Genomic DNA, 21183 nt, shown 5'->3' on the forward strand with positions numbered 1-21183 from the left:
GCCGCTGCGGCTTTTTTGGGGAGATGTGACAGACAAGAAACCCCAGCCAGAGGTGAATGTGGCCCAAAAAGTCATCAAACACCATACACCACCACTGCCTAATTGCATCCTTGTGAGGCACCATCAAGTCCAAGAAAGACAAAAGAAATCAATGTCATCCAGAAACACCATTTCCAGAAGCCAAATTTGTAGCTTCTGGAATTTGTCAGAGGTTTTTCCAGCAAAAGCCAATCTGCTTTCCACTGGCAGCTTGGTGGATGAAGCTATGCCAGGTTTCTGTCAAACAACTGCCTTAATGAAATCTTAAGTCTGAGTCCAAATTCTTTGCTCAGACTGCAAGGAGAGCCACTCAGCGTAGACTAAAAGCCTGTCAAGCTTCACTCTCTTTTCCTATCTAGCAAGTTCTTGCTGTGAGTGCTTGCTTTTAAATTGCTTTTTGGAGGTCTGAGACAGCTGGGGGGCTTCTTGCAGGCTCTCTGTGCATCACCTCAGCCTGTAGTGCCCGAGGATTGATGTGCCATCACCCAAGAAGACCAGCGCCCAACAGCAAACTGCCAGAGGAGAGCAAAAAGAGAGGGGGTTTGGCTTTCAAGGTATAAAACCTTGCATTATGGATTTGGAGAAGTTAAAACCGATTCCGGGTATGCAAAATCACAACATTCTCAATTAAAATGCTAACTGGTTCCTTTTTTGTTTGATTGTTTTATGTGCACAGTCCAGTTCACCCCAACGCTATTTTTCAGGATGGTTAAACACTGATTAAAAACGTAGCAAACAGCCTCTGTTGGTACTACCTTAACCTTGTAGCAATTTCCTTTGGAAATTAAGGGAATCAATATGAATTAACAGGTTTACAAGCTAACAGCAAAGAGAATATTAACAAGGAGAGAAAACCCCATGGCTGGTCAGGATTGAAGGACTGGGCAGATCTCAGCACTTGGGTGACTCTAAGAATTCCCGAGGCTGAGTGCCCAGTGTGAGCCACCACAGGAGGCTCCACCACTTGGGAATGAATTGATGAGCAGCCACTCCAAGTGGCCACAATGCAGCACCTCAAACTTCACACCCAAGACATGAGGCACTTCTGAAAGCTGTGAACGTAAAATGTGAAAACACTTATTAAGAAGTAGAAGCCAGTTTTACCCCTCTGGACATTATGTAATAAAGTTTTTACATCTATAAAGTTTTTATTATCTATAAATTACTGGCCAAAAGAGGTGACAGAGGAAGAGGTGAGAAGTTTGCACCCCTGACTGCCACTGCGCCCCACGCATAGGAGAGGAGGGGGCCACGCTGACCTTCACACACCAGACGGAGGAGATGGGCTTGGTAGCTCCTCTACCAAATGTACCAAACCTTAAATTATCAAAAAAAAAAAAAAAAATCCAGAGGATCTACCAGGCAATTTTCTCTCTGCACATCTTAATCAATACAAAAAGCCACTTCAGCTAATAACTGTTGTTCTTTAGATGAGAACATGGATGACTCCTCAAGATGTGAGCCTCTCTCCGACTGATGTCTCATCTCGTTCCAGATAAGACAACCACCCAGCACAACTCATGCCATCTCATTCTGCCCCATTTTTCTGTGCTGACAGTCAGTACACCGAAGTGTTCTCCACGAGGAGCAGATGTAGCTCCCACTTATCCGAGCACGGGGAGAGGAGCGGAGCAATGCACTGCAGCTCACAGGCAGTCCCGCAGGATGAGGCTCTGCATTCCCAAATCAAGCAAAAGAAAACGATGGTAGGTGCTGGGCAGGGACAGGGATGTACTTCCAGTTCTGCAAAAGCCCAGTAAGAGATTATCTCACTTTATTCTATCAGTCTTCAGCCCAGTAAAAGACTGAATAAAGCCTTTTTCCTTTGCTTTTACTCGAGAGTGACGCTATCCCTGCTGCTCAGTGGTGACTCAAAACTCGGCCATGTGCTTACAATGTATCTGCCCCAGAAAAGGCGGGTTTGCAGCTCTCCAGCTGCTGCTGTGGTCTTCCAAGCTGGGCCATGACCACTCGTGACCATCCAAAGAGCGGTTTTGTGGTTTAAATTCCTCGCCCAAAGCTCTTTGGGCCAACACTGCGGTGGTGTTGGAGCATCCCAGAGTCTGGGACTCATTTCACTGTTAGGGACTCCCCAGAGGTACAGGAGCTGGCTGCTCTGGTCACTGTCTCTGGGGCACGGGTCAAGGTGCTGGCAGACAGACAGAAAATGAGAGGAAAGGACAGAAGAGGATGTTTGGGGTTTTTTTTTTTTTTTTTTTTTTTGGTTGGGTAATTTATTTTGTCTATGAACAGCTGGTAAACTTTCCCTGGGCAATTCCAGAGCACCCCTCCAACTTCTCTAACCTTTTCCAAGTGTCATGCAGAAGAAGAAAGCCACAATGAGGTTTCTGAAGGATACAGAAGCCAAATGCACCAGGCAAACACCACGAATTTCCCAAGGAGCCAACCACAACATTGTAGGCAAGAAGAAAAAAGAACAAGCTGGCGCTGGAGCACGTCTTCTGTCTTGCCCTGAACTTCCCAATTCTTCATGCAACCAAAGCAGAGGGATTCCAGAAGCAGCATTATAAAATTAAGAAGCTTCAAATGAACAAACAGCTTTGTTATGGCTTGTCAGCATCCTGCTGTGCCGAGGGCAGCTCCCACAGCCTGCCCAGGCGCTGCAGCTGTCCAGCATGTGCTGCTGTTGGAATTAGAAGCACCAAAACCTCTTGATGCTGCAGAACGTGGCTGGAATCATTGCCAGTGCTGGATGGAGGTGTCATCCACGGCGATGCTTCCCAGGGCTGTGAGCTGGGAACAACTCATGCTGTTGCAGTGACTGGACTGCAGCGAGGCGGGGAAACAGCTAAATATATATTCCTGTAAAAAGCAGCACTCCCCTGCACTTGTTTAACATGCGTCTGTGGAGAGGCACAGAGAGCCCTGAACTAGAGAAAGAAAAACACAACCTGGCATAGCATCCTTGAGACACTCCCAGGGTGTGATGTGCCCACAGCTGCTGATCCTGCAGCAGTGTCAGGACATTGTCTGCTCCTGTGAGAGGTCACATCCGTCCCATCACGTCCTGCTGTTACGGAAGGGACCCAGCAATGCTGGTCCAGAGAGCCCCTGCAAGAGCAGAGCTCCAGGCTGAGCACAGAAATCAGGCCATGCAGGCTGGTAATTGTCCCAGTGCAGAACAGGCACAAGCTGGGACCAGAAAAGGGTAGAAATTATTCTTCCAGCTGCTCTCAGGAAGACTGGCCTTGCCTCATCCTCCCAGTGAATCAATAAATAACCAAAAAGAAACAACAACAAAAAAATCCTTCCAATCTCCTGCTGCAGCTCCTCACAGGTTCCCAGCCCAGCACCGTGCCGCTCCACCAGCCATGGGGACGGGCTGTGGATGGAGTGGCTGCCCCAGCAGGGTCCCTGTGAGCGCAGACAGCCCTGGCAGGGCTGTGGCTGGAGCCGAGCCACTGCCTGGCAGAGCTCCCCAGAGTGACACGGCTCTGCAGGATGGAGGGAGGGAACAGCACAGTGCTAGAGCTGAGCCAAGGAGGCCAAACCACCGAGCACAGACACTCCTGCCAGCCCCACAGCAGCAGGAATGGAAATGCTCATGGTCTCCAAGCTGCCTGAGAGCAGGAGCAGCTCCTGCTGTCCCTCAGGCAGACCCCTGCAAGGAGAGCTGGCTGTGATTAGCACCCGGAGCTCAGCACATGCCAAGCTGGAGGGACCTGCCCAGCTCCCTGCCAGCATGAGCTCTGCACCCCTCAGGCAGGGATGGGGCACGGAAAAGAACCAGGACTCTGCTCCTGAGTATCAGACAGGCAGCATCTAACTGAACTTAACTGAGACTCAGGAGTAAGCAAAATCAAAATCCCCTAGAATTGTGTTTCTCCTACCAATCCTGCTTCTCCAACCCCAACATGACAAGCACATACCAGTCTCAAGATGGCACAGACAAACTGCTGGGATTCTGGAGCTCAGAACACTCCATAAATGGGTGCTTTTTTCTTGTCAGGCCAGGCAGCTCCACTCACACAAAGATACAAAACCACCCTGGTACACAGCAGGATTGGACCCTAAAAACCAAATTCAGTTCATCTCCTGGCACCCTGGATGGCATAGCACATCCTGGCTGCTCAGCTTCTTGCTCTACAAAGTCCACCCCACCTTACTAGAGAGGTTTACTCTACACTGTACGGGAGATACCACCTTTTACCTGCCTTTGTGGAGGAGATTATTTGTCAATAGATTAAAAAAACCCTAACAACACAAACCCCCAGGATTTTTGCATTACAAGCAACGCAGCATCTCACACAGCAGATCAGCAAGTTCTGCTTTGATGCAGGAGGGGGATTTGAAAAGACAGAGGAAATCAATGGGTAGAAATTGGAATTCTTGTAGCTTTAGAAACTTGGAAGAGTCTGGGGAACAGACAAACTATTGACTCCTCTGCATCATCTCAACTGTACTTATTAAATAAGATCCCACGCGCAGCACAAACTCTACCACATGTGTGCAGAAGGAAAAGCATTTTCAGGGCCTTTTATAAATGAAACTTCCACTGTGGCTAAAAAAAGAAAAAAAGGAAAGTATTATGCTAAAACTAAAGTATTACAGAGGCTGCAGCTGCACAAACAAATAAATGCTGTTTACCAGCAGAGGTATTTACTTACTGGCAGTCAAGATATGTTGGTTTATAATAAAATGGTGGCATTTTAGATTCATATTTTGCTTTTGCTACATTGTTTCCATTCGAGGCCATAAACTGTAAAAAGAGAAAAAACAGAAAGAATTAAACAAATGTTGACAGTATTTTCCTTTAATTCTCTTTTGCTTCTACAGAGCAGTAAAATTATTGGGAAGGGGGGACCTGTTCTCTTACTGAGAGGTTTGCCCAGGACTGTGCACAGTAAGGTTGCTGTAAAAGCTGTGCCTGCAAACCAGGGCTCCCAAATCAATATTAATTATTATTGCAGGGATCCTACAGCTTAAAACGATGCTGAGGACATGTCCCAGTCCCACCTGCATGACCTCCACAGGAGCAGGGGGCAGCACACAGCGGCATTTCCACCTCACAGCCATGGAATCAGATGGGAATGAGGTAACCAGAGGGCAAACCCTCACACTGCTTTTAGTCTCCATGAGTTACAGCTCCAGCAAGGTGATGGCCTCTGACAACACATCCTGTGCTTTGGATCACATCACTCGTGCCAAAAGGATGATTTCGTTTTTGCAAAGTCATTCCAGCTACCTCAGGAAGGAGCTTGAAGTGATAGACAAATAAATAAATAAACAAACAAACAAGTAAAAGTTCTATCTGCCTTGACAGCCCTCCTTTCCAATAAATAAATATATAATGTTTCTGTCTAGACTGACAGCCCTCCGTTTCTTCTGATCTTGTACACAAATGGCTAGTTGAGAACTCAGCAAAGAAAATTACTTATTTCCTTATTCATATATTTTATTTATTGAAATTCACTTTATAAGTGTAAAAACCCCATTCTTTTCCAGGCAGCCATGCTAAATACATTTTGTTTCGTGTCAAATGCCAAGCATACAAACATAACAAGCAGCCAAGCTTTTTTTATTATTGTCATGGTTTTGAATTTCTCACATTCACATATTCAATCTATTCCCCCCAAAAAATATCAGGGAAGGAAATACCCAAGCAACACTAATGCCTATTCTTCCCATAAAACACACAACTCTATGACATGCAGCCTTCAGAAAAACCTCAGCTCTACACATAGAAGAAAGAAATCAATGACTGGTAGAGTCCTTCGTGCCTTTAAAGACACCAGTAGTCAAAGCAGAAAGGTTTCCTGGGTGCCTTTAGCAGCACCACCCAAATCTAGGCAGGTGTGGGGCATAAATTGGGATAATTTACATTGTGGTTCAGCTTTTCAAGATGTGAGTTTAAGAGGAACAAAGCCAGAAATAGCTGAGCTGGGCAGGGGTGGTAGACCAGAGGTCTAGTCTAGGCTAGAGATATCGTAAGAAAAAAGAGAAGACAATTAATTAAAATCAGTAATTTCCACACACTATTTCACTGATTTTTTCATAGGGCTGGGGGAAACCCTCACAAGTTCTTCACAGAATGGGTGTTCTATTTCAACCAGCATCATGGGCCTCACTCCCACAGTCAGGAATTATCTAGACACGCTTTCTGAAATCACATTTGTTGGGGCACCTCTAGAAAGGGCTCCAAAGGGAAGAGCCCAAACTCCCTGCTGCTCCCAGCCCCAGGTGCACGTACCTCCACTTGGGCATCATCCCAGTCGTCCAAGCGCACCGACTTCACCTTGCTGACCTGGGGAATATTGCGGTGGATTCCTGAACAGTTCAAGCAAATGAAGATCCCGAGGCTGTGGGATGCCCAGTCCGGGTCTGGAAGCAAGAAGGAAAGAGGGAATTGCACTTGACTGATCTTTTGGATTCAGGGCAGGACAGGGCATGGCAGAGGAGTTCAGTAGACACCAGGTCTGGTGTCCCTGATTCTAAAGGCATCAGATAATACAGAAGGGAAGTAGATGTTTATATTGAAAGGAATACAAATTAAACTAACAATTAACAGATCTGCAATCCCCAGTGCAGCTGTTATTCACAAAAATCCCAATATACAGACAACTGCATGTGCCCAAGTCCTCCATAACTCACTCCATGCTCACGTGAAGAGGAGAGGGGAATATCCATCTTTCATGAGGAAATTCCACCCAAACACTGCATGGAACAGAAATCACACCAGCTCAGGGAAACCGTTATGCTGCTTTATTTATTACATGTGCTCCACACAGAGACTTTCCTCCCACAGCTGCAGCTCCCAGCAGCCCAGCCCTCCATGCCAGGAGGTTTCCAGCCCTCGCCTTAATGGAAAAATGCTGCCAGTGGCAGCTCTGTACTTTCTCTGAGCAAAACCACGCACTGTTTACAACCCCGAGCTGACATCTCACACAAAGCACTTTAAAGACGAGTCCCTTGCCTCCAAATTCCTTTTTGGGAGAGGCACTGCCCGAAGCAGGGAGACAGAGGGACATCCAGCAGTGTCCCTGGCACTGCCTCGCCAGTAGCCCAATACAGGGATCTTTGTTTGAACTCCGACTGGCAAATGTCAACGCCTGCAGATCCAGCTGCACCCCGGCAGAAAGAGCTTCACTGCAGGTCACCCGGTCAGACCCTGATCCTCCATCCTCCCCAAACCCACAGGGCTGGGAGCCCCTCGGCCAACCCATGACATCAGGCTGTCGAGGGGTAAGGGCAGGTCTTCCCTTCTCGCAGCCCCTCGTCATCCGCTTATTCCCCTGCAGTAATTACACCAAACCCTCACTCCCCACAGCACAGCAATCATTTATAAAAGGCCAGGGAACGTGCTTTGTCCTCCTTATCCATATTTAATGCTCTGGCTGTGTCAGTGCAGGGAGCAGGCTGGCATGGGGCAGCTCAGCTCCTGAGGGGTAACCAGGGGCTGCCACCAGCCCTGCCCGCAGGGACAGCCACCAGCCTCCCCCAGCACACCCTGGGGAAGACCAATTCAGTTCTCCAGAGGTGGCTCTGCTCAGATGAAAGCCCCAGCGCTAGATGAGGATTCTCATCAGACACAGCTGAGTGCCCACGTGGGAGAGAGGAGCAAATTCCCAAGCTGATACAAGTCCCATCAGCCACCAGCAGACACAAAGGTAGTTTTTTTCACATGGTCTCCTATCCTCATGCGAGACCCCAGTGACTACAACTCAAGCCTGGGAAATATAAAACCAGTCAGGTTGATCTAAGGGCCTGCTGCTGCCCACCCTGCTCCTTCCACAAGCACGGGGTGCCTCAGCTACACACCCCATCCCAGCTCACACACCCCATCCCAGCTCACACACCCCATCCCAGCTCACACACCCCACTTATTCCAACCTCAGAGATTGTGGCCAGTTATTGGGCTGCAGGCTGGCAGAAAGAATCAAGAGTTTTGGATGCTCAGGCACTTTCTGTGCTCTAATTCATCGTTTTGTCCCCTGCCATCTCCAAACACATTTGTAATAAAAGTCTGGGACCCTCCAAACTTCCTGCCACAAGAACATCCCAAGGTTCAGCACTGCTGAAAGGTCCCAAAGGGTGCAAGTCAGGCAAGGTGAAAGCACCAGGGTCTCGTGTTCAAACACCCATCACTGACGTTCATGCAGAGGATCAGATACACGGAATGGTGAGGGGGTCCAGAGACAGAGCCGTGGCAGTGGGGAGGAAGCTGTGGCAGCAAAGTTTGGAGTTGGGTCCCTGTGCCCAGCACAGCTACTCCAGGATAACTGAGCTTCAAGCCTTCTCAGAGTCACGAGATCTGATCAAAGCACTGCCCAACCCAGGGAAATGGGTATCAAAGAATGCACTGGCCAATAAAACAGCTTTTATTGGGAGTCCCAATGCCTCTTTAATGTTACCAGATTTATCTTAGGCATGTGGGTGGATTTCTTCCTGTTGTTTACAACTTGGTGGACTCAGGCTTCCAAAGTCCTCTCCAAGAGGTAAACCCTCCCCTGCCTGCACTGCTGTGTGTGACAGGACCAGGAGACAGCACACCTTCCTCCAGCCTGGATGAGGACACATTCTGCTGGAGGAACACCCTGCAAGAAGATCCTGGCAGAGACTGCAGCTCCAGTGGCCACCAGGTCAGCTCATACCCAAGTTGTCTATTCTTGACACAGGCAAACAGCACCTCAAGCAACAGGTTTCAGTCTCACCTGGGCTTTAAGGCATTCTCACAACAACAACAAGATCTTCTTCAGACCAGACTCTTAAACACTTCCCCCTGCTCCACATCACGTCAAGCCTTGTCTAACTAAGAAAACAAAAGCTGGATTATCTCACAGGGTACATACACACACCTGTATCACATCACATACACAGGGCCACCCGTGTGTGGCTGCCAGAAGGTGACAACAGTCCTTCACAGGAGCAGACACAACGGGGTCAGTGGTGACCCAGCCTTGGAAGGGATGTTCCCAGTTTGTTCAATAAACCACAGCCAGTAGCTATCTCCTCCTGGTCACCTTCCTTTCAGCATTTCCCCTCCAAATCCATGTCCATCCAACACCACCAACATCCCTCACGGCAAATTTCGAGGAGCACCATGACAGAGCTGCACATTTCACCTGCCCCACCAGACCCAACCCCAGCCACTCACATCTCTGCCAGGTATTAATAGCAACTTCCTCCTCACTGCTCTTCTGGTTTTAGAAATATGTCTCTCGTGTGGTGAGGGTGGGTGGGAGAGCTGTAGATGCTCGGCTGGTTGTGTGCTGCTCTCCTGTTACAGCCCAGAACTACCCACATTTGGCAACTGGATTTAGTGCCAAAGGGAACACCAGGCAGGAGGAGCGTTCAAAGGCTTCAGGCACTGACCTAGTGCCATCCAAAAATCGCTGGGTAGTGAAAACCCCCAGAACCAACTGATTGACCAGGGCAAGTCCCTCTGAAATGTCACCGTAACCATAACTTGAGATTTCTCATGGCTCTTGCTCTCCCAGCTGAGGACATTTAACAGAAAGCAAGGCAGCCCAAACCTTTCCCAGGCTTTAGCTGAAAGCCAAAAGGAATTTCTAAGCATCATCTGAACAAACCAGAGGATTACAGAGCCACATGAGCCCTCGGGCTCGTGCTTCCCTGTGACCTCCCTGTGTCACAGCTCTGTGGACAGGAAGCAGGGGGTGGAGGATTCCCCAACTCTGGCTTCTGGAGGGCTCTGCCAACACCGCTTCCCCTTCTCCCACACTCATGACACCATTTTTGAAGAAACGCAGCAACGAGACTGCCACACCCACACGTCTTCTGCAGGGACTGGTGACAGACCCCAGGCAGGCGTTGCCAGCCAGGGCCAGCACCCACTGCTGCAGGAATGCTTCTGCAAAGCCTTTTAAAGGGTTTGGGGTTGGCAGTGGCTGCGTTGCTTCCCAAACACATCACAGTCCCTCTCTCCTGCTCTCCAGCACAAATTCTCAGCTCAGGGACACGGTGGATAATGCCAGTGATCCCCAACCTCGGCTTAGCACAGACTCCAACCCTTCAAATGACTGCACCAGAGATAAGACAACATCTTATCAAACATGGAAATAAATTTTCCTAAGTGTCTTCACACCAAACAGTGAATTCTGGGGCAGCATCATTAGATTAGTGAGCCAGTAACCCCAGGCTGCACAGCTGGCAAGCTGAGCTTCGCACAGGTAAGTGAAGTCCACCTTGCTGGTGGACACTTCAACAGCTAGAACACGTTCTCCTATGCTGGACATTACTGAGAGTTCAGTAATTTTATTATTCTGTCTGGGCACGTTCCAAAAAGGTGCACTGAAATGGTAATATGTCATAATCTGGGCTTTCTGGGTGTTGCTCAAAAAAGATAATTTTTTTTTCCTAAGCCACCAGAATTTTGAGCAAACAGCAGTGAAGCCTAATGAAAACTCCCCAGCACGCCTAAGTTCCACACAAATTACTTTATTCCATTATTTCAAGCCAAAAGGAATAAAAATGAACGGGGAACAACGGGAACATTAAACCAAACACACTGTTTTAAGTGCAGAAAGACTCATCCTGAACGACTGATTCCAGCTCTAAAAGGCTTTCACTGCCCAGTGTGGTAGAGATTCCTGTAACTTATAAACAGATTATAATGACTTTCAAAATAAAGATGTGAGTCAGCTTCATTTTAAAAATTAAACAAAACAAAGAAAGCTAAACTAAACTCAGGAGAAGGGCACTGGGCTGGTATTTTCCCATCTCACTCATCTGAAAGCAAAGGCATAGCCAGAGATTAAAGAAGCACCCAAAACAAAACTAAAACATTTTGGCAACACAGCTAAATTCAGAAACTTCACCCAGCCCTTTTTGTCACCACAATCCTCAGGAAAACCCAGCACAGTGAACCATGAACTCTGCAGCTTGAACCCAGCGTTCCTGAGCTTCGGAAAAAACGAAAAAAATGAAGGCTAGACACAGAAAATATTATGGAAGAAAAACCAGCATAAGACACAGGACAACTTATAGAAACCAAAGAGATTGGAAGCTGGATGCTAATGGAATTTTTTTTAATAAAGAATCAGTATTTCCTGTATCCAGAAAAAAGCCATGGAGTTCCAGTTTGAAAATCCCTAGATGCCATCAATCCAAGTAAAATCCCATGAAGTAGAGCAGCAACAGGCTCGAAGTAGACAAGAGCAAAAACTCAAAAGTCCCAAAATTTGGATGTTCCTGCTCCACCTTCTGCCTTAAACTACATTTATCACTACTTACAGCACAATATTGATGACCAAGGCAAACATCTGAGGCCAATGCACAGCAACACACCCTCAACACATCCCTCAGCACACGAATGATGGCCTGACCCTTAACAAGCTGCCCTGCTGCATCCCTGCCACATCAGCTGGGCAGGAGCTGCTCTACGGCTGGGATGCAGACTCAGTGGATTTTCCTGAACCCTCTCCTGTTTGAGGTGATAAAGATACCTCTCCAGGCAGGCAAAACCTTTTTCACCCTGCACAAGAAGTGTAATTCATCGATACTGGGTAGAATCACAGGGATTTTAGTGCAATCCACACAAGCACAAAGCCTTTCTGCTTGCTGCTCAGCTGCTGCTGATTTCCTCCATGCCTTAGACAGAGAACCTCGTGTTCAGCACTGAAGTTCTGTAGCTATTTACTCTGGGGAAGGATTAGGAGGCTAATAAACAGACCCTGGTCATGCATGTTGAAAAGTAACAATAAAAGAGTTAACGCTGAAGTCAAACAGCCTCCCACCAACACTCCTCTCTAAGTAGGAAAATTTTTCAGTGAAGGCACTAAACTTGCCAAGGTCTTTTAATTCAGCTGGCAGGTCCCAGCAGCCCCCTCTCGCTGTCTGCAGCCCACGATTGTGCTGCAGCCCAGGCACCAGGATCGGACAAAAAACACCATCACATTAAACCTCCTTTGTTTCAAAAAGCCCTTTTTCCTGCAGAAAGTGGCATTGAGCTAAACACAACTGCTGTGGGATTTTTTTTTTTTTTTCCTTCTTACCCCTGTTCTTATGCCCAGGGAGAAGGGCTGGCAAATTCCCAGGGACACCAAAAAAAAAAAAAAAAAAAAAAAAAAAAAAAAAAGAGAGAAAAGGAAAAAATTCAGTATTTGAGAGGACAATGGAGGTGCGGGAACAAGTTTCCACTTCGAGCTGGAAGATGAAAAGCCCGTTTCACTCCATTAGAGCAGCAGAGCTCGGGAACAGCTTTCCAGTGGGAGGCAGTGGGGGCAAGAGAGGGAAGGAGCTGCGAGCAGAGCCCGTCGCTCCCCGAGGGGATGGGCAGAGGCGCTGCAGATGGCAGCACTTGGCAGGACCCGAGGACTCAGTCCCCTTCCTGATCTGGGTTTTTAGGACCAGCGGTTGGATGGGGGAAGGAGAAGCTGAGATCAAACCGGTGCTCTCCTCAGTCCTGAGCAAACCAAGCCATCCCCAGTGCTCAGGCGTTTCCCTCTAATCACCACCCTCACTCGGTGACATCCAGGGAACGGAAAAACTTCACCTGCTGTAGAACTGAGAAGGGAAAGGTGTTTACAACCACCTCAGCCAGCACCAGCCACCCAGGGGCTTTGAGATGCACTGTTAACACCAGAACACCAGATCTGCTCGGCTCCCCAGCACAAAGCTCCAATTCCAGACTCCCCTCCAGCGTGTGCCTTCTGCTCTTCCTCCATCCTTCATCCCCTCTGGGCCTGAGGCACCGAGGCCGATGTTACCCAGGATCCATGTCCCAATAATCCATCCCAAATGAGAAAGATAAAATGATAACAAGCCATGTAAACTGCTGCTGGAGGGTTTAAAGTGCGGGATTGCTTTGATGGGATTTCCATTTCTGTCTTCAGAGCCTCTCTGTCCTCCTACAATGTAAAATGATTCTCACTCCATGGAAACACGAGCCTAAGACATAGAAAAATAGAGTAAAGAGGAAAATACTCAAGGTCTTGTTATGCCCTGAGATAACCATCCGCCTCATGATGTGAGGAAAGATTGCCTGAGACAAAGAATCATTTAGGAAAAGAAAAGGCTGAACTGCCACATTAGTCTTGAAGAAAAAAAGATTATTCTAATGCACAGAGAGCCATTACACACCAGCAATTCAGTAACATTGCTCGGTTTTGCACTTAAGACTGCATTTACCATGCTGTCTTCACTGAGAAAGCACAGCTTTAAACCCACAAAAAACACAACACCCAGGACACAGAAGTGTGTAATTACAGAGGACCCAAAGCCCCAGCTAATGACTTTATTAGTGGCTCCTACCCCAGAACTCAGTCCCGAAGATGTAACCAAGGCAGTCTCATTATGCATTACAGATCAATGACATTTTTGAAACTGAAAAATCTTTTCTTTGCAATTTCAGGTTTTATAAAAATGCAATTAATAAAAACCTAACTAGAAACTTTAAAAAAAATTACAAACACAAAAAGCCTGCAAGTGAGAAATGTAACCTCTCCGTTATTTTACACTCTGATTTTCGCTTTCTACTTTAGCATCCTTTCTGCATTCCCAGCTGTCATGGCCCCTGTAAGACTGTTCCCTCCACCTGAGACATCCCTCAAAATCTCTTTGGAAGCTCTGGTTTTGCAGAAGAGATTTTTTTTGCCAGACATATACACAGGTCCTGGGGAAGACCCAGCTCTGACCTTCCTGAGCACCACACTCAATACCCCATTCCACCCAGCTGCAAGTTTCCTGTGCACAGACCAGGGAAACACATCTTGAACAGAGCAGCCCTACAGGGCTTGGCCACTTCAATAATCCTCAGTCATGATTAAGTGGCAAATTCTGGCCCAGCCCCAGGCAAGCAGCAGGTTGTGCCCAGGTCTCCCCAAGGAGATGGGATGATCCTGCAGGGGATGAAGTTATTTACCCAGCCCAGAAGGAACAGCCTCCCCCGATGCCCCCCGTCCACCCCCAACTTTGATTTTTATATGGTCACAGTTTAGCCCAATGATGCCATGCTGAGAGCTCCTCTGCACCAGGAACCCAGGGATTTGTGATAGGACACAGAATACCTGGGACAAGCTGTGGCTTCAGGGCTCTGGCTGCTGAGCCTCTCCCATATGCCAAAACAGTAACAAAAGGAAATAACCCTTTTTGACAGCAGGGAACGAAAAAAACCCAAACTTTCACTGACTGGTTGATTTCTCAAATAAACATTTCCAAAAGAAAAAGAAAACCCAGCTGGCTTCCACATACACAAATTAAAGTGACTAACAGAGAATTTTCCCCTGTTACATTTCCAACCCATCCTATTCTTTGTTATGAGCTAAATGGCTACCTCCTATCGTGGATCCTGTACTAACAGGGTCTTTCAGGGAATGGCACTCACCCACCTGAGAAACAGCAATAACAAATCAGGCATCCTGCTCTTTGGCTTTCCCCCAGCTGTACCAGATCAGCCCTATGATGATACTCAGGTGTGGGAAAGCACAACTCTGCACTGCTTTCCTCATTCTTCTGTTCATTCCCCACCCTCTCTTCTTTCCTTCTCACTCCATTTTCTCTTTGACACTTTTCCAGTGTCAGCTGCCCACCTGGTTCCAGCTGCCACCTATCTTTCTGTGCATCCCCCTTCTCAGCAAAGAACATTCTTGCACCCCTTTTCTGGAGGCTCTCTGGATACTTTTCCTGTCTCTCCTGCATTACCTCATCCCCAGAAAGACCTGGCCTGCCACACCTGCCCAGAATGAGTAACTGAATCCAGGCTGGGTATTTTCTATACTACCTACAGACACAAGTTAATATCTTATGTTAAGTAGCCCAGGGCATCTCAAGTTTATTGTCACTCCCAGGCACACGAGCACATTACAGCACCATGAATAGCTCTCATTTGCCAAAGAAACTGAAGCAAAGTAGGAACTAAAGAAATTGGGTTGATGAACAGGGAGCTGGTCCTACAGAAGTAATGCCATGAGAGTCCAGAAGAGGCTGAACGATATTAATATAGCACATCCTGACTTACAAAAGACACTGGCCCAAATTCTCCTCTCTGACTTTCAGATTCACTAAGACATCTCTGTATGCAAACGTCATCAAAACCAAAGTATGCTTTTGTTGTTTTACAGCCCTTTTATTCAAAAGGTGCCTTTAACAACAACCCTCCTTCTCTGATGTGAGCTATTTTATTGACCTACAGCTTCATCTCCACCCTGGTGATGCTGAGAAACTTCCCATTTTGCCTGGGGGCTTTACGTTCTATATCCGCAGGGTGACGGAGAATCACCCCACGGATCTGAATGGGCCAGGTTTGTAAAGTTTTCTCCAGGAAAGAATAATTTAGGCAGACACCCACTCGGAGAGCCCAAGCTGTGCTCAGCAAGACACCTCCGAGGTGGGCTGCTACAGTCAGACAGCAACAGCCGGCAGCAGATGGGTGGGAGCAGGCAGAGCAGCGCGGCGCTGCAAAGCCATTCACGCTGTGCCGAAAGTTCTTTGTCCTTTCCAGCTGGGTATCAGAGGACACAACGCATCCGAAAGTGAACTGCAATGTCCTGGGATGCAGATTAGGGATACAAAACCACTGGTAATGGTACAAGCTGGATAGCGGTATCCAATAGATCTTGACATCCTAAACAAATCAGTAGCTGGGAAAATATGGCTCAGATGAAGTGTTGGGTTTTTCTTTAACCTATAGAATGACAGAGGCTGAGAAGGGACATCCTTTCTATACACCTCCTCAGAGCCATCCTGCTCAAGCTAATACAAATTTAGGTTTTTCTATATGGTGGGGTTTTTTTTTGTTTTTTTGTTTTTTTTTTTTTTAAAGGAAAGTTACTTGCTCGGCAATTTTTTTAAGGTTATTCTCAAAGACAGATCCCACCACCCCATGCAGACTCTGCTCAGCAAGAGCATCACGGCCCGACCCCAAAAATTCACCATCCAAAGGGCGAAGAAGACATTCCCAGCCCAGATTTTCTCCCCTCCGCACACGAAGACGTCTACAGACATTCCAGCCCCGCTCCCTGCGCAGCTCAGGCACCCATCGATGGCAGCTGGGCAAAGGTTGTTGGGCAGGATGTCCGCAGCGCTGCCTCCGGCTGTCCCCATGTGTTTGCTCACTGACAGGGCAGGAGCAGCCGAGGGGACACGGAGGACACGCGGCCCCCGCAGCCCAGGGCACCCCGGCAGAGCCCCCACCGCCCGGTTACCGGCCCCGGCTGCGCTGCAGCCCGCGGGGACCCGCTGGGATGACATCAGCGCTCACGGCCGGGCGAGGAGCCGGGCTGGGGCGGGGGAAACAGGGGAAACCTCAGCCGGGGCTGGTCCGCGGGGACCGCGGCAGCGCAGCGCATCCCTCCACCAGCCCCGGAGCATCCCCGCTGCATCCCCCCGCGGCGGGGAGGGGGGTCGGGCACACCCTCGGAGGGGCGCAACCCCCGCCGCTCCCGGAGAGGGCAGAGCCCCGCGCCCCGGCGGTGCCGTGCGGTGCGGACAGGTGCAGGTGCGGCCGCCGCCCGCGCCCCCCGCCTCCCCTGCCCTGCCCTTACCCGGGGCGGCGCAGTCGGCGCACGCCGCGTTCCCCGGCCGCTGGAGCAGCTCCACCAGCGCCTTCCTGCTCCTCTCCTTCGCCATGGGGGCGGCGGGCGGCTCGGCGGGGCTGCGCTCGGTCCGCCGCGCTACGGCAGCCTCATGGCGCGGGCGGGGGGCGCTGGCGAGGCGGGCGGCGCCCGGGCGGCTCCATTCGGCCCCGCTCGCCCCGCGCACGCCGAACGCGCCTCCGGCCGCCGGGACGCGCCGCGCCGGGGCGGTGCTGCCCTGCCCTGCCCTGCCCTGCCCTGCCCTGCTCTGCTCTGCTCTGCTCTGCTCTGCCCTGCTCTGCTCTGCCCTGGGCGCCTCTCGCCCGCCGCTGCCGGAGCCGCCCGGTGCCGCCGGTTCCGCTTTCAGCGGGCACTGCCGGCTCCCCGCTCGCCCGCGACCTCCAGCGGCAGCGCGCCGCCCGGGCGGCCCCTACCCCTGAGGGGGGGTCCCCGACCTTCAGGGCATCCCATCCCGCCGGGTGTCCCCAGCACTCGGGGGTGCCTTCCCTGGTTTAACTCCTGCCCGCGGAGGGGATGCTGTCGCCGGTGGGAGCGGTGGGGCAGGGGCAGGTGGGAGCCGAGGGTCTTCACCAGTGGGAGGTGGCGGCTGGCAGCAACCCCAGCCATCACTGGCCGGGGCCTTGCCACTCAAGCACCTTGGCAGGTTCATGAGCAGCACGTTTGGGGTGCCCCTCTTACACCAGCATCTTTTGGGGGCACTTGTGAAGGTTTCACTAGTAGCCCCACGCACTCCAAAACGCTCCTCCTTCACTGCTGTCCTTGCACATCACCACCACCTTCCATGTCTGTGTCTTGGCAGAACCATCCTCCAGGCATCTTCCCACGTTTTTCACACCCTCCGTGGTGTCAAGGGAGTATCGGGGGAGAAAACATCCCTGTGTCATCATGGCCGTGCATCTCATGCCTTCTATGGGGAAGACTCCTTGTTTTGCCAGCCAAAGACTAAAGTGGCACTCGGGGGCAGGATGTGGGAAGCCTTTGGCTGAGGAAAGGTTCAGAGCTGTGTATCCTTAACCCCTGCTGAAACCTTCCCCTCAAGTATGGGTCACCTGTGATGCTGCTATGTCCTGTTTGTGGCTCACACATCTCTGCTTACAAAACCAATTTTGGTTTTGCAAAGCAAGCCCCCATTTAAATCATCCAACTCTGCTTCCTCCAACAAAGCAGAGCCCTCCTGCAAGCTCGGCTCATGCCGTTCGTGCTGCCCATGAGATTCAGGGTGTACACGAGCATCTGCAGGAGGAGGCTGCCAGCAGCTCCTGGAAAACTTCCACAACCAAATCACCATCCTGATCCTGCAAACACGAGGGTGTGAGCAGGTTCCTGAGAACACTTTGTTGGAGAAAATAGCCTCTAAATACAGGCAGAATCATGGCCTGGTACATTTACAATGCTCCCTTTCCCTGGAATACATTTTCCTAAATGACCTTTGCATTTGTGCTGCCAGACAAGTGACTGTATCCAGGTTGGTTTCTGACTGTTTTAAACTGATGCTGGACTGTTCCTTGCTGACTCAACCCTGTGTCACACATTGTGCTGGGTTTGCTGGTTTTACACACATAGCTTGGTAAGGTCTGGAAATTCACTCCCATCCTAACCAAAAGCATAATCCTCCACACAGACCTTTTGTGGGGAAACTGAGCTGCTGCATCCAGACCCTCACCTTCTTCAGCCTCTGAGTCACGAACCTGGAGCACTGACTTCTAACACACTCTGAGTGAAAACAGCTCAGCACAGTGTCTTAACCCTCCACACCTGTGCTGTGTTCAAGCTTGACAGCGTAAATGCTACAGGATCAGAGCTTTACCTAAGCCCAGGTTAGGCCAGGTTTTCATTTGCAGTTTGGCTTTTCCAGAAGAGGCATTTGCTGAATGCTTCATGCAATAGCCAGGATGCTGCACATCATCATGAACTTACCACGGGCCAGGGCTGGGAGGAGGGAGGGGGTTTGGTTTGAAAGTCTCTGTTTAGCTTTCCATTAAGACTTATTGATTCTCTTAATTTTTTGTTCTCCTGGTTGCTAGGCAATTCCTTTCTCTCCTCCGCGTGCTGGAAGCCAGGGCTGCAGACAGAAATTTATATCTTGTAATAAAATCAAATAAAACAGAGCCTGTTGTCAATGATGAGAGGAGAGAGTTTCATAAAGGACAGGAGGAGCAGGAGAGCAGGGCCAGCAAGGGTCGATCAGCAGCATCCTCAGCATTTAAGTCTCATCACAATTACTCCAGACTTCACATGGGGAAACAAACAGCCCACGTGGGTGGAGGGAACGTGGAGAGACAGGGAGAAAAGTTGGAACTAAATGAGCCAGAAATGAAGATAAACTTTTGTTCAGTGGATAATCAAAGGCTTGAGCCTACCTCACACGTACAAGGGTATCTCTGTAAATTTACTCCTGGTTTATCCAAGGGGAAGAGGTTGGGTATTGCCCCAGTGTTGGTTGGCACAATGTTGATCCAGGGCAGGCTCTGAGGTTCTCCTGATGGACATTGAATCCTGAGGAGTGTGATTCCTGGCATAGAGCAGGGACTGCATCTGAGTTTATATCTCACACGGGGTAAAGAGCAAAGGTTGCCCCTGCAGGGCTGGTGGAGGCTGATGGGCATCGCTGCTCAGCCCCGTCCATGTCAGACTGTTCCCTCCTCTGAGCTTTGCCCCACACTTTTCCTGTGGGTAGCACCTTTCAGGGAATGTCTGAAATGAATTTGCTCTTACTTCTTGTGAAGTCTCTGACCAAACTCTGGAGATGGGTTGTCGCTGTCAACACATCACCCTCATTCAGATGCTTCCTGTCTCTCCACCGCTAAGTGACTTGGAGGTCTGACATAAATTCGTATCCATATGTATGTAAATACTTACATATTTATGTGTAAGATGTGTTTGTTTGTAAACACACACACTTTTAACTCAGTCTTTCCAAATCACAAGGTTGTTGCCTTAGAAACGGACGTTATTAATGTGATCTCCTGAGGTGCTAAGCACGGTGGCAGCAAGGGCAGCCTCTGGAAATGCCAGATACTGAGGTCAGGGCAAAGAACACTCAGAGATTCCTGGAAGCCTTTCCATCATCTTGGTGGTGACGCCCTGAAAATGCACAGACATAACTATACCTTCTCCTTGCCCTTCCCTATCAGCTCCTTTCACCCCGAGACTGCCTTTTGTTAGGAGAGAGCTGTTTACACTGGGGTGTAGTTAATTTCACAGCCCTAGCCCTGCAATGGCTAAATCAATGCCACAACCATGCAAGTAAAGGGGTGTTAAACACAACCCTTGATGTGACCCGGGAGCGCATTCACAGCGTTAACGTGGGGAAGCATTACAAATTCCTGCGTGAACAGCAAACCTGAACAGAAATATCAATAATTCATGCCATGGCAACTGCATTCAAGCAAAACTCTGGAGCAGCAGATACATCAGGCAGGATTCCATAGGCTTCCTCAGCACCACAGCGGAGGCAGCTCTTGCAGCTGGAGGTTTGTGTGAACAAGCTACAGCACTGGCACCCGCACCTATGTTAAAGCAGCTCATTTCCGCTGCAGCACTAGTTTCCTGTTCAAAAGGGGAAAAAAAAGAAAAAGGAAGAAATAAATCCTAGAGGTTTTTCTTCAAAAAAAGAAAGGGTTTTCTGGGTTATCCAGTTAAATCAAGAGTGGCTGTAGCTGGGAGGGAGGAATGCCACAGAGCAGAGAGCTCAGACCAGGGCAGCTAAAAATTCTTGAACCAAAAATCCAATACTGATGCCAACTTTCTCTCATTTTGAGCAAATTGCTCTATGGAGCCTGTGGGATTGTTTTTGTGTGGAACAGGGAAAAGCACACTCACAGCATCTGTATGGATAGGATGTGTTGATCAAGTGGAAGAGGATGATGCAGGAGATAATGGTGTGAGGGTGGAAAAAGAACTGCTATGTCCTGTGTCTGCAGAGCTGCTCTGCACCTGCAGCAGCCCTCAAAGAAGACAAAGAGTTGTGCAGCTCTAAAAGTATCTCACTGCGGAGTGATCTGCAGATCAGGGTGTATTTCCATTTGCATAGTGGTTAGTTCTGTTGCAGCCCAGTGTTACCAGTGTGAAAAAAGCGGAGTCCTTTACTGCCATGATTTAATACTCATGCAGTTACCACCATGCAAACCAGACCACAGAGATCCTCTGTAGGGAAGCACAACTGGGGAGAATGAGGACAAGGCGGGGTTTAGACCAAAATCTCTTTTTCTAGATTTCTGCAACACCCTAGAGCTGATCACTGCTCTCTCGCAGCCATGCTACCACAAAAAGGAAAATTCTCCAACCACCAGCCCATCATGTGCTCAGGACAGCCTTTCAGTTTCTTTTCCGCCTGCCTCTGGCCAGCAATGGGCTGGTTTGGGTGTCAGCACGTGGTTGCAGGGGCTGCTTAGTTGCTCAGACAGCATGGCCGGGAGCCAAAATACATCTGAGAGAGAGAGTGAGGGGGTAATTGATGGCGTGAAGATGTTGGATATTTGTATGTCTGCTCCACAGCACCGGGGGAAATCTCAATGTAAGAAAAACAGCTCTGCAACAGTCCTGTTGTTGCACCAAACCCATTTCCTACGATGTAAAATATGACATGGAGGGGGCAGCTGAGGGAATTGGCTCCATGGCAGCTGCAGTG

General features: G+C 49.3%; 1 protein-coding gene across 1 annotated transcript in view; it reads right to left on the bottom strand.

The window, feature by feature from the left end:
* Nucleotides 1–16667, bottom strand: part of ADAP1 (ArfGAP with dual PH domains 1) — a 50698-nt gene extending 34031 nt beyond the window's left edge. Inside the window, exons 1-3 of the mRNA XM_032126219.1 lie at nt 16503–16667; nt 6251–6381; nt 4668–4759 (exon numbers count right to left, since the gene is read on the bottom strand). Of these exons, the coding sequence (XP_031982110.1) occupies nt 4668–4759; nt 6251–6381; nt 16503–16587 (308 nt within the window). The 5' untranslated portion in view covers nt 16588–16667. The remainder of the gene's footprint in view (nt 1–4667; nt 4760–6250; nt 6382–16502) is intronic.
* Nucleotides 16668–21183: the final 4516 nt, after the last annotated feature.

This window comes from Corvus moneduloides, chromosome 16 (assembly GCF_009650955.1).
Source record: "Corvus moneduloides isolate bCorMon1 chromosome 16, bCorMon1.pri, whole genome shotgun sequence".
Lineage (NCBI taxonomy): Eukaryota > Metazoa > Chordata > Aves > Passeriformes > Corvidae > Corvus > Corvus moneduloides.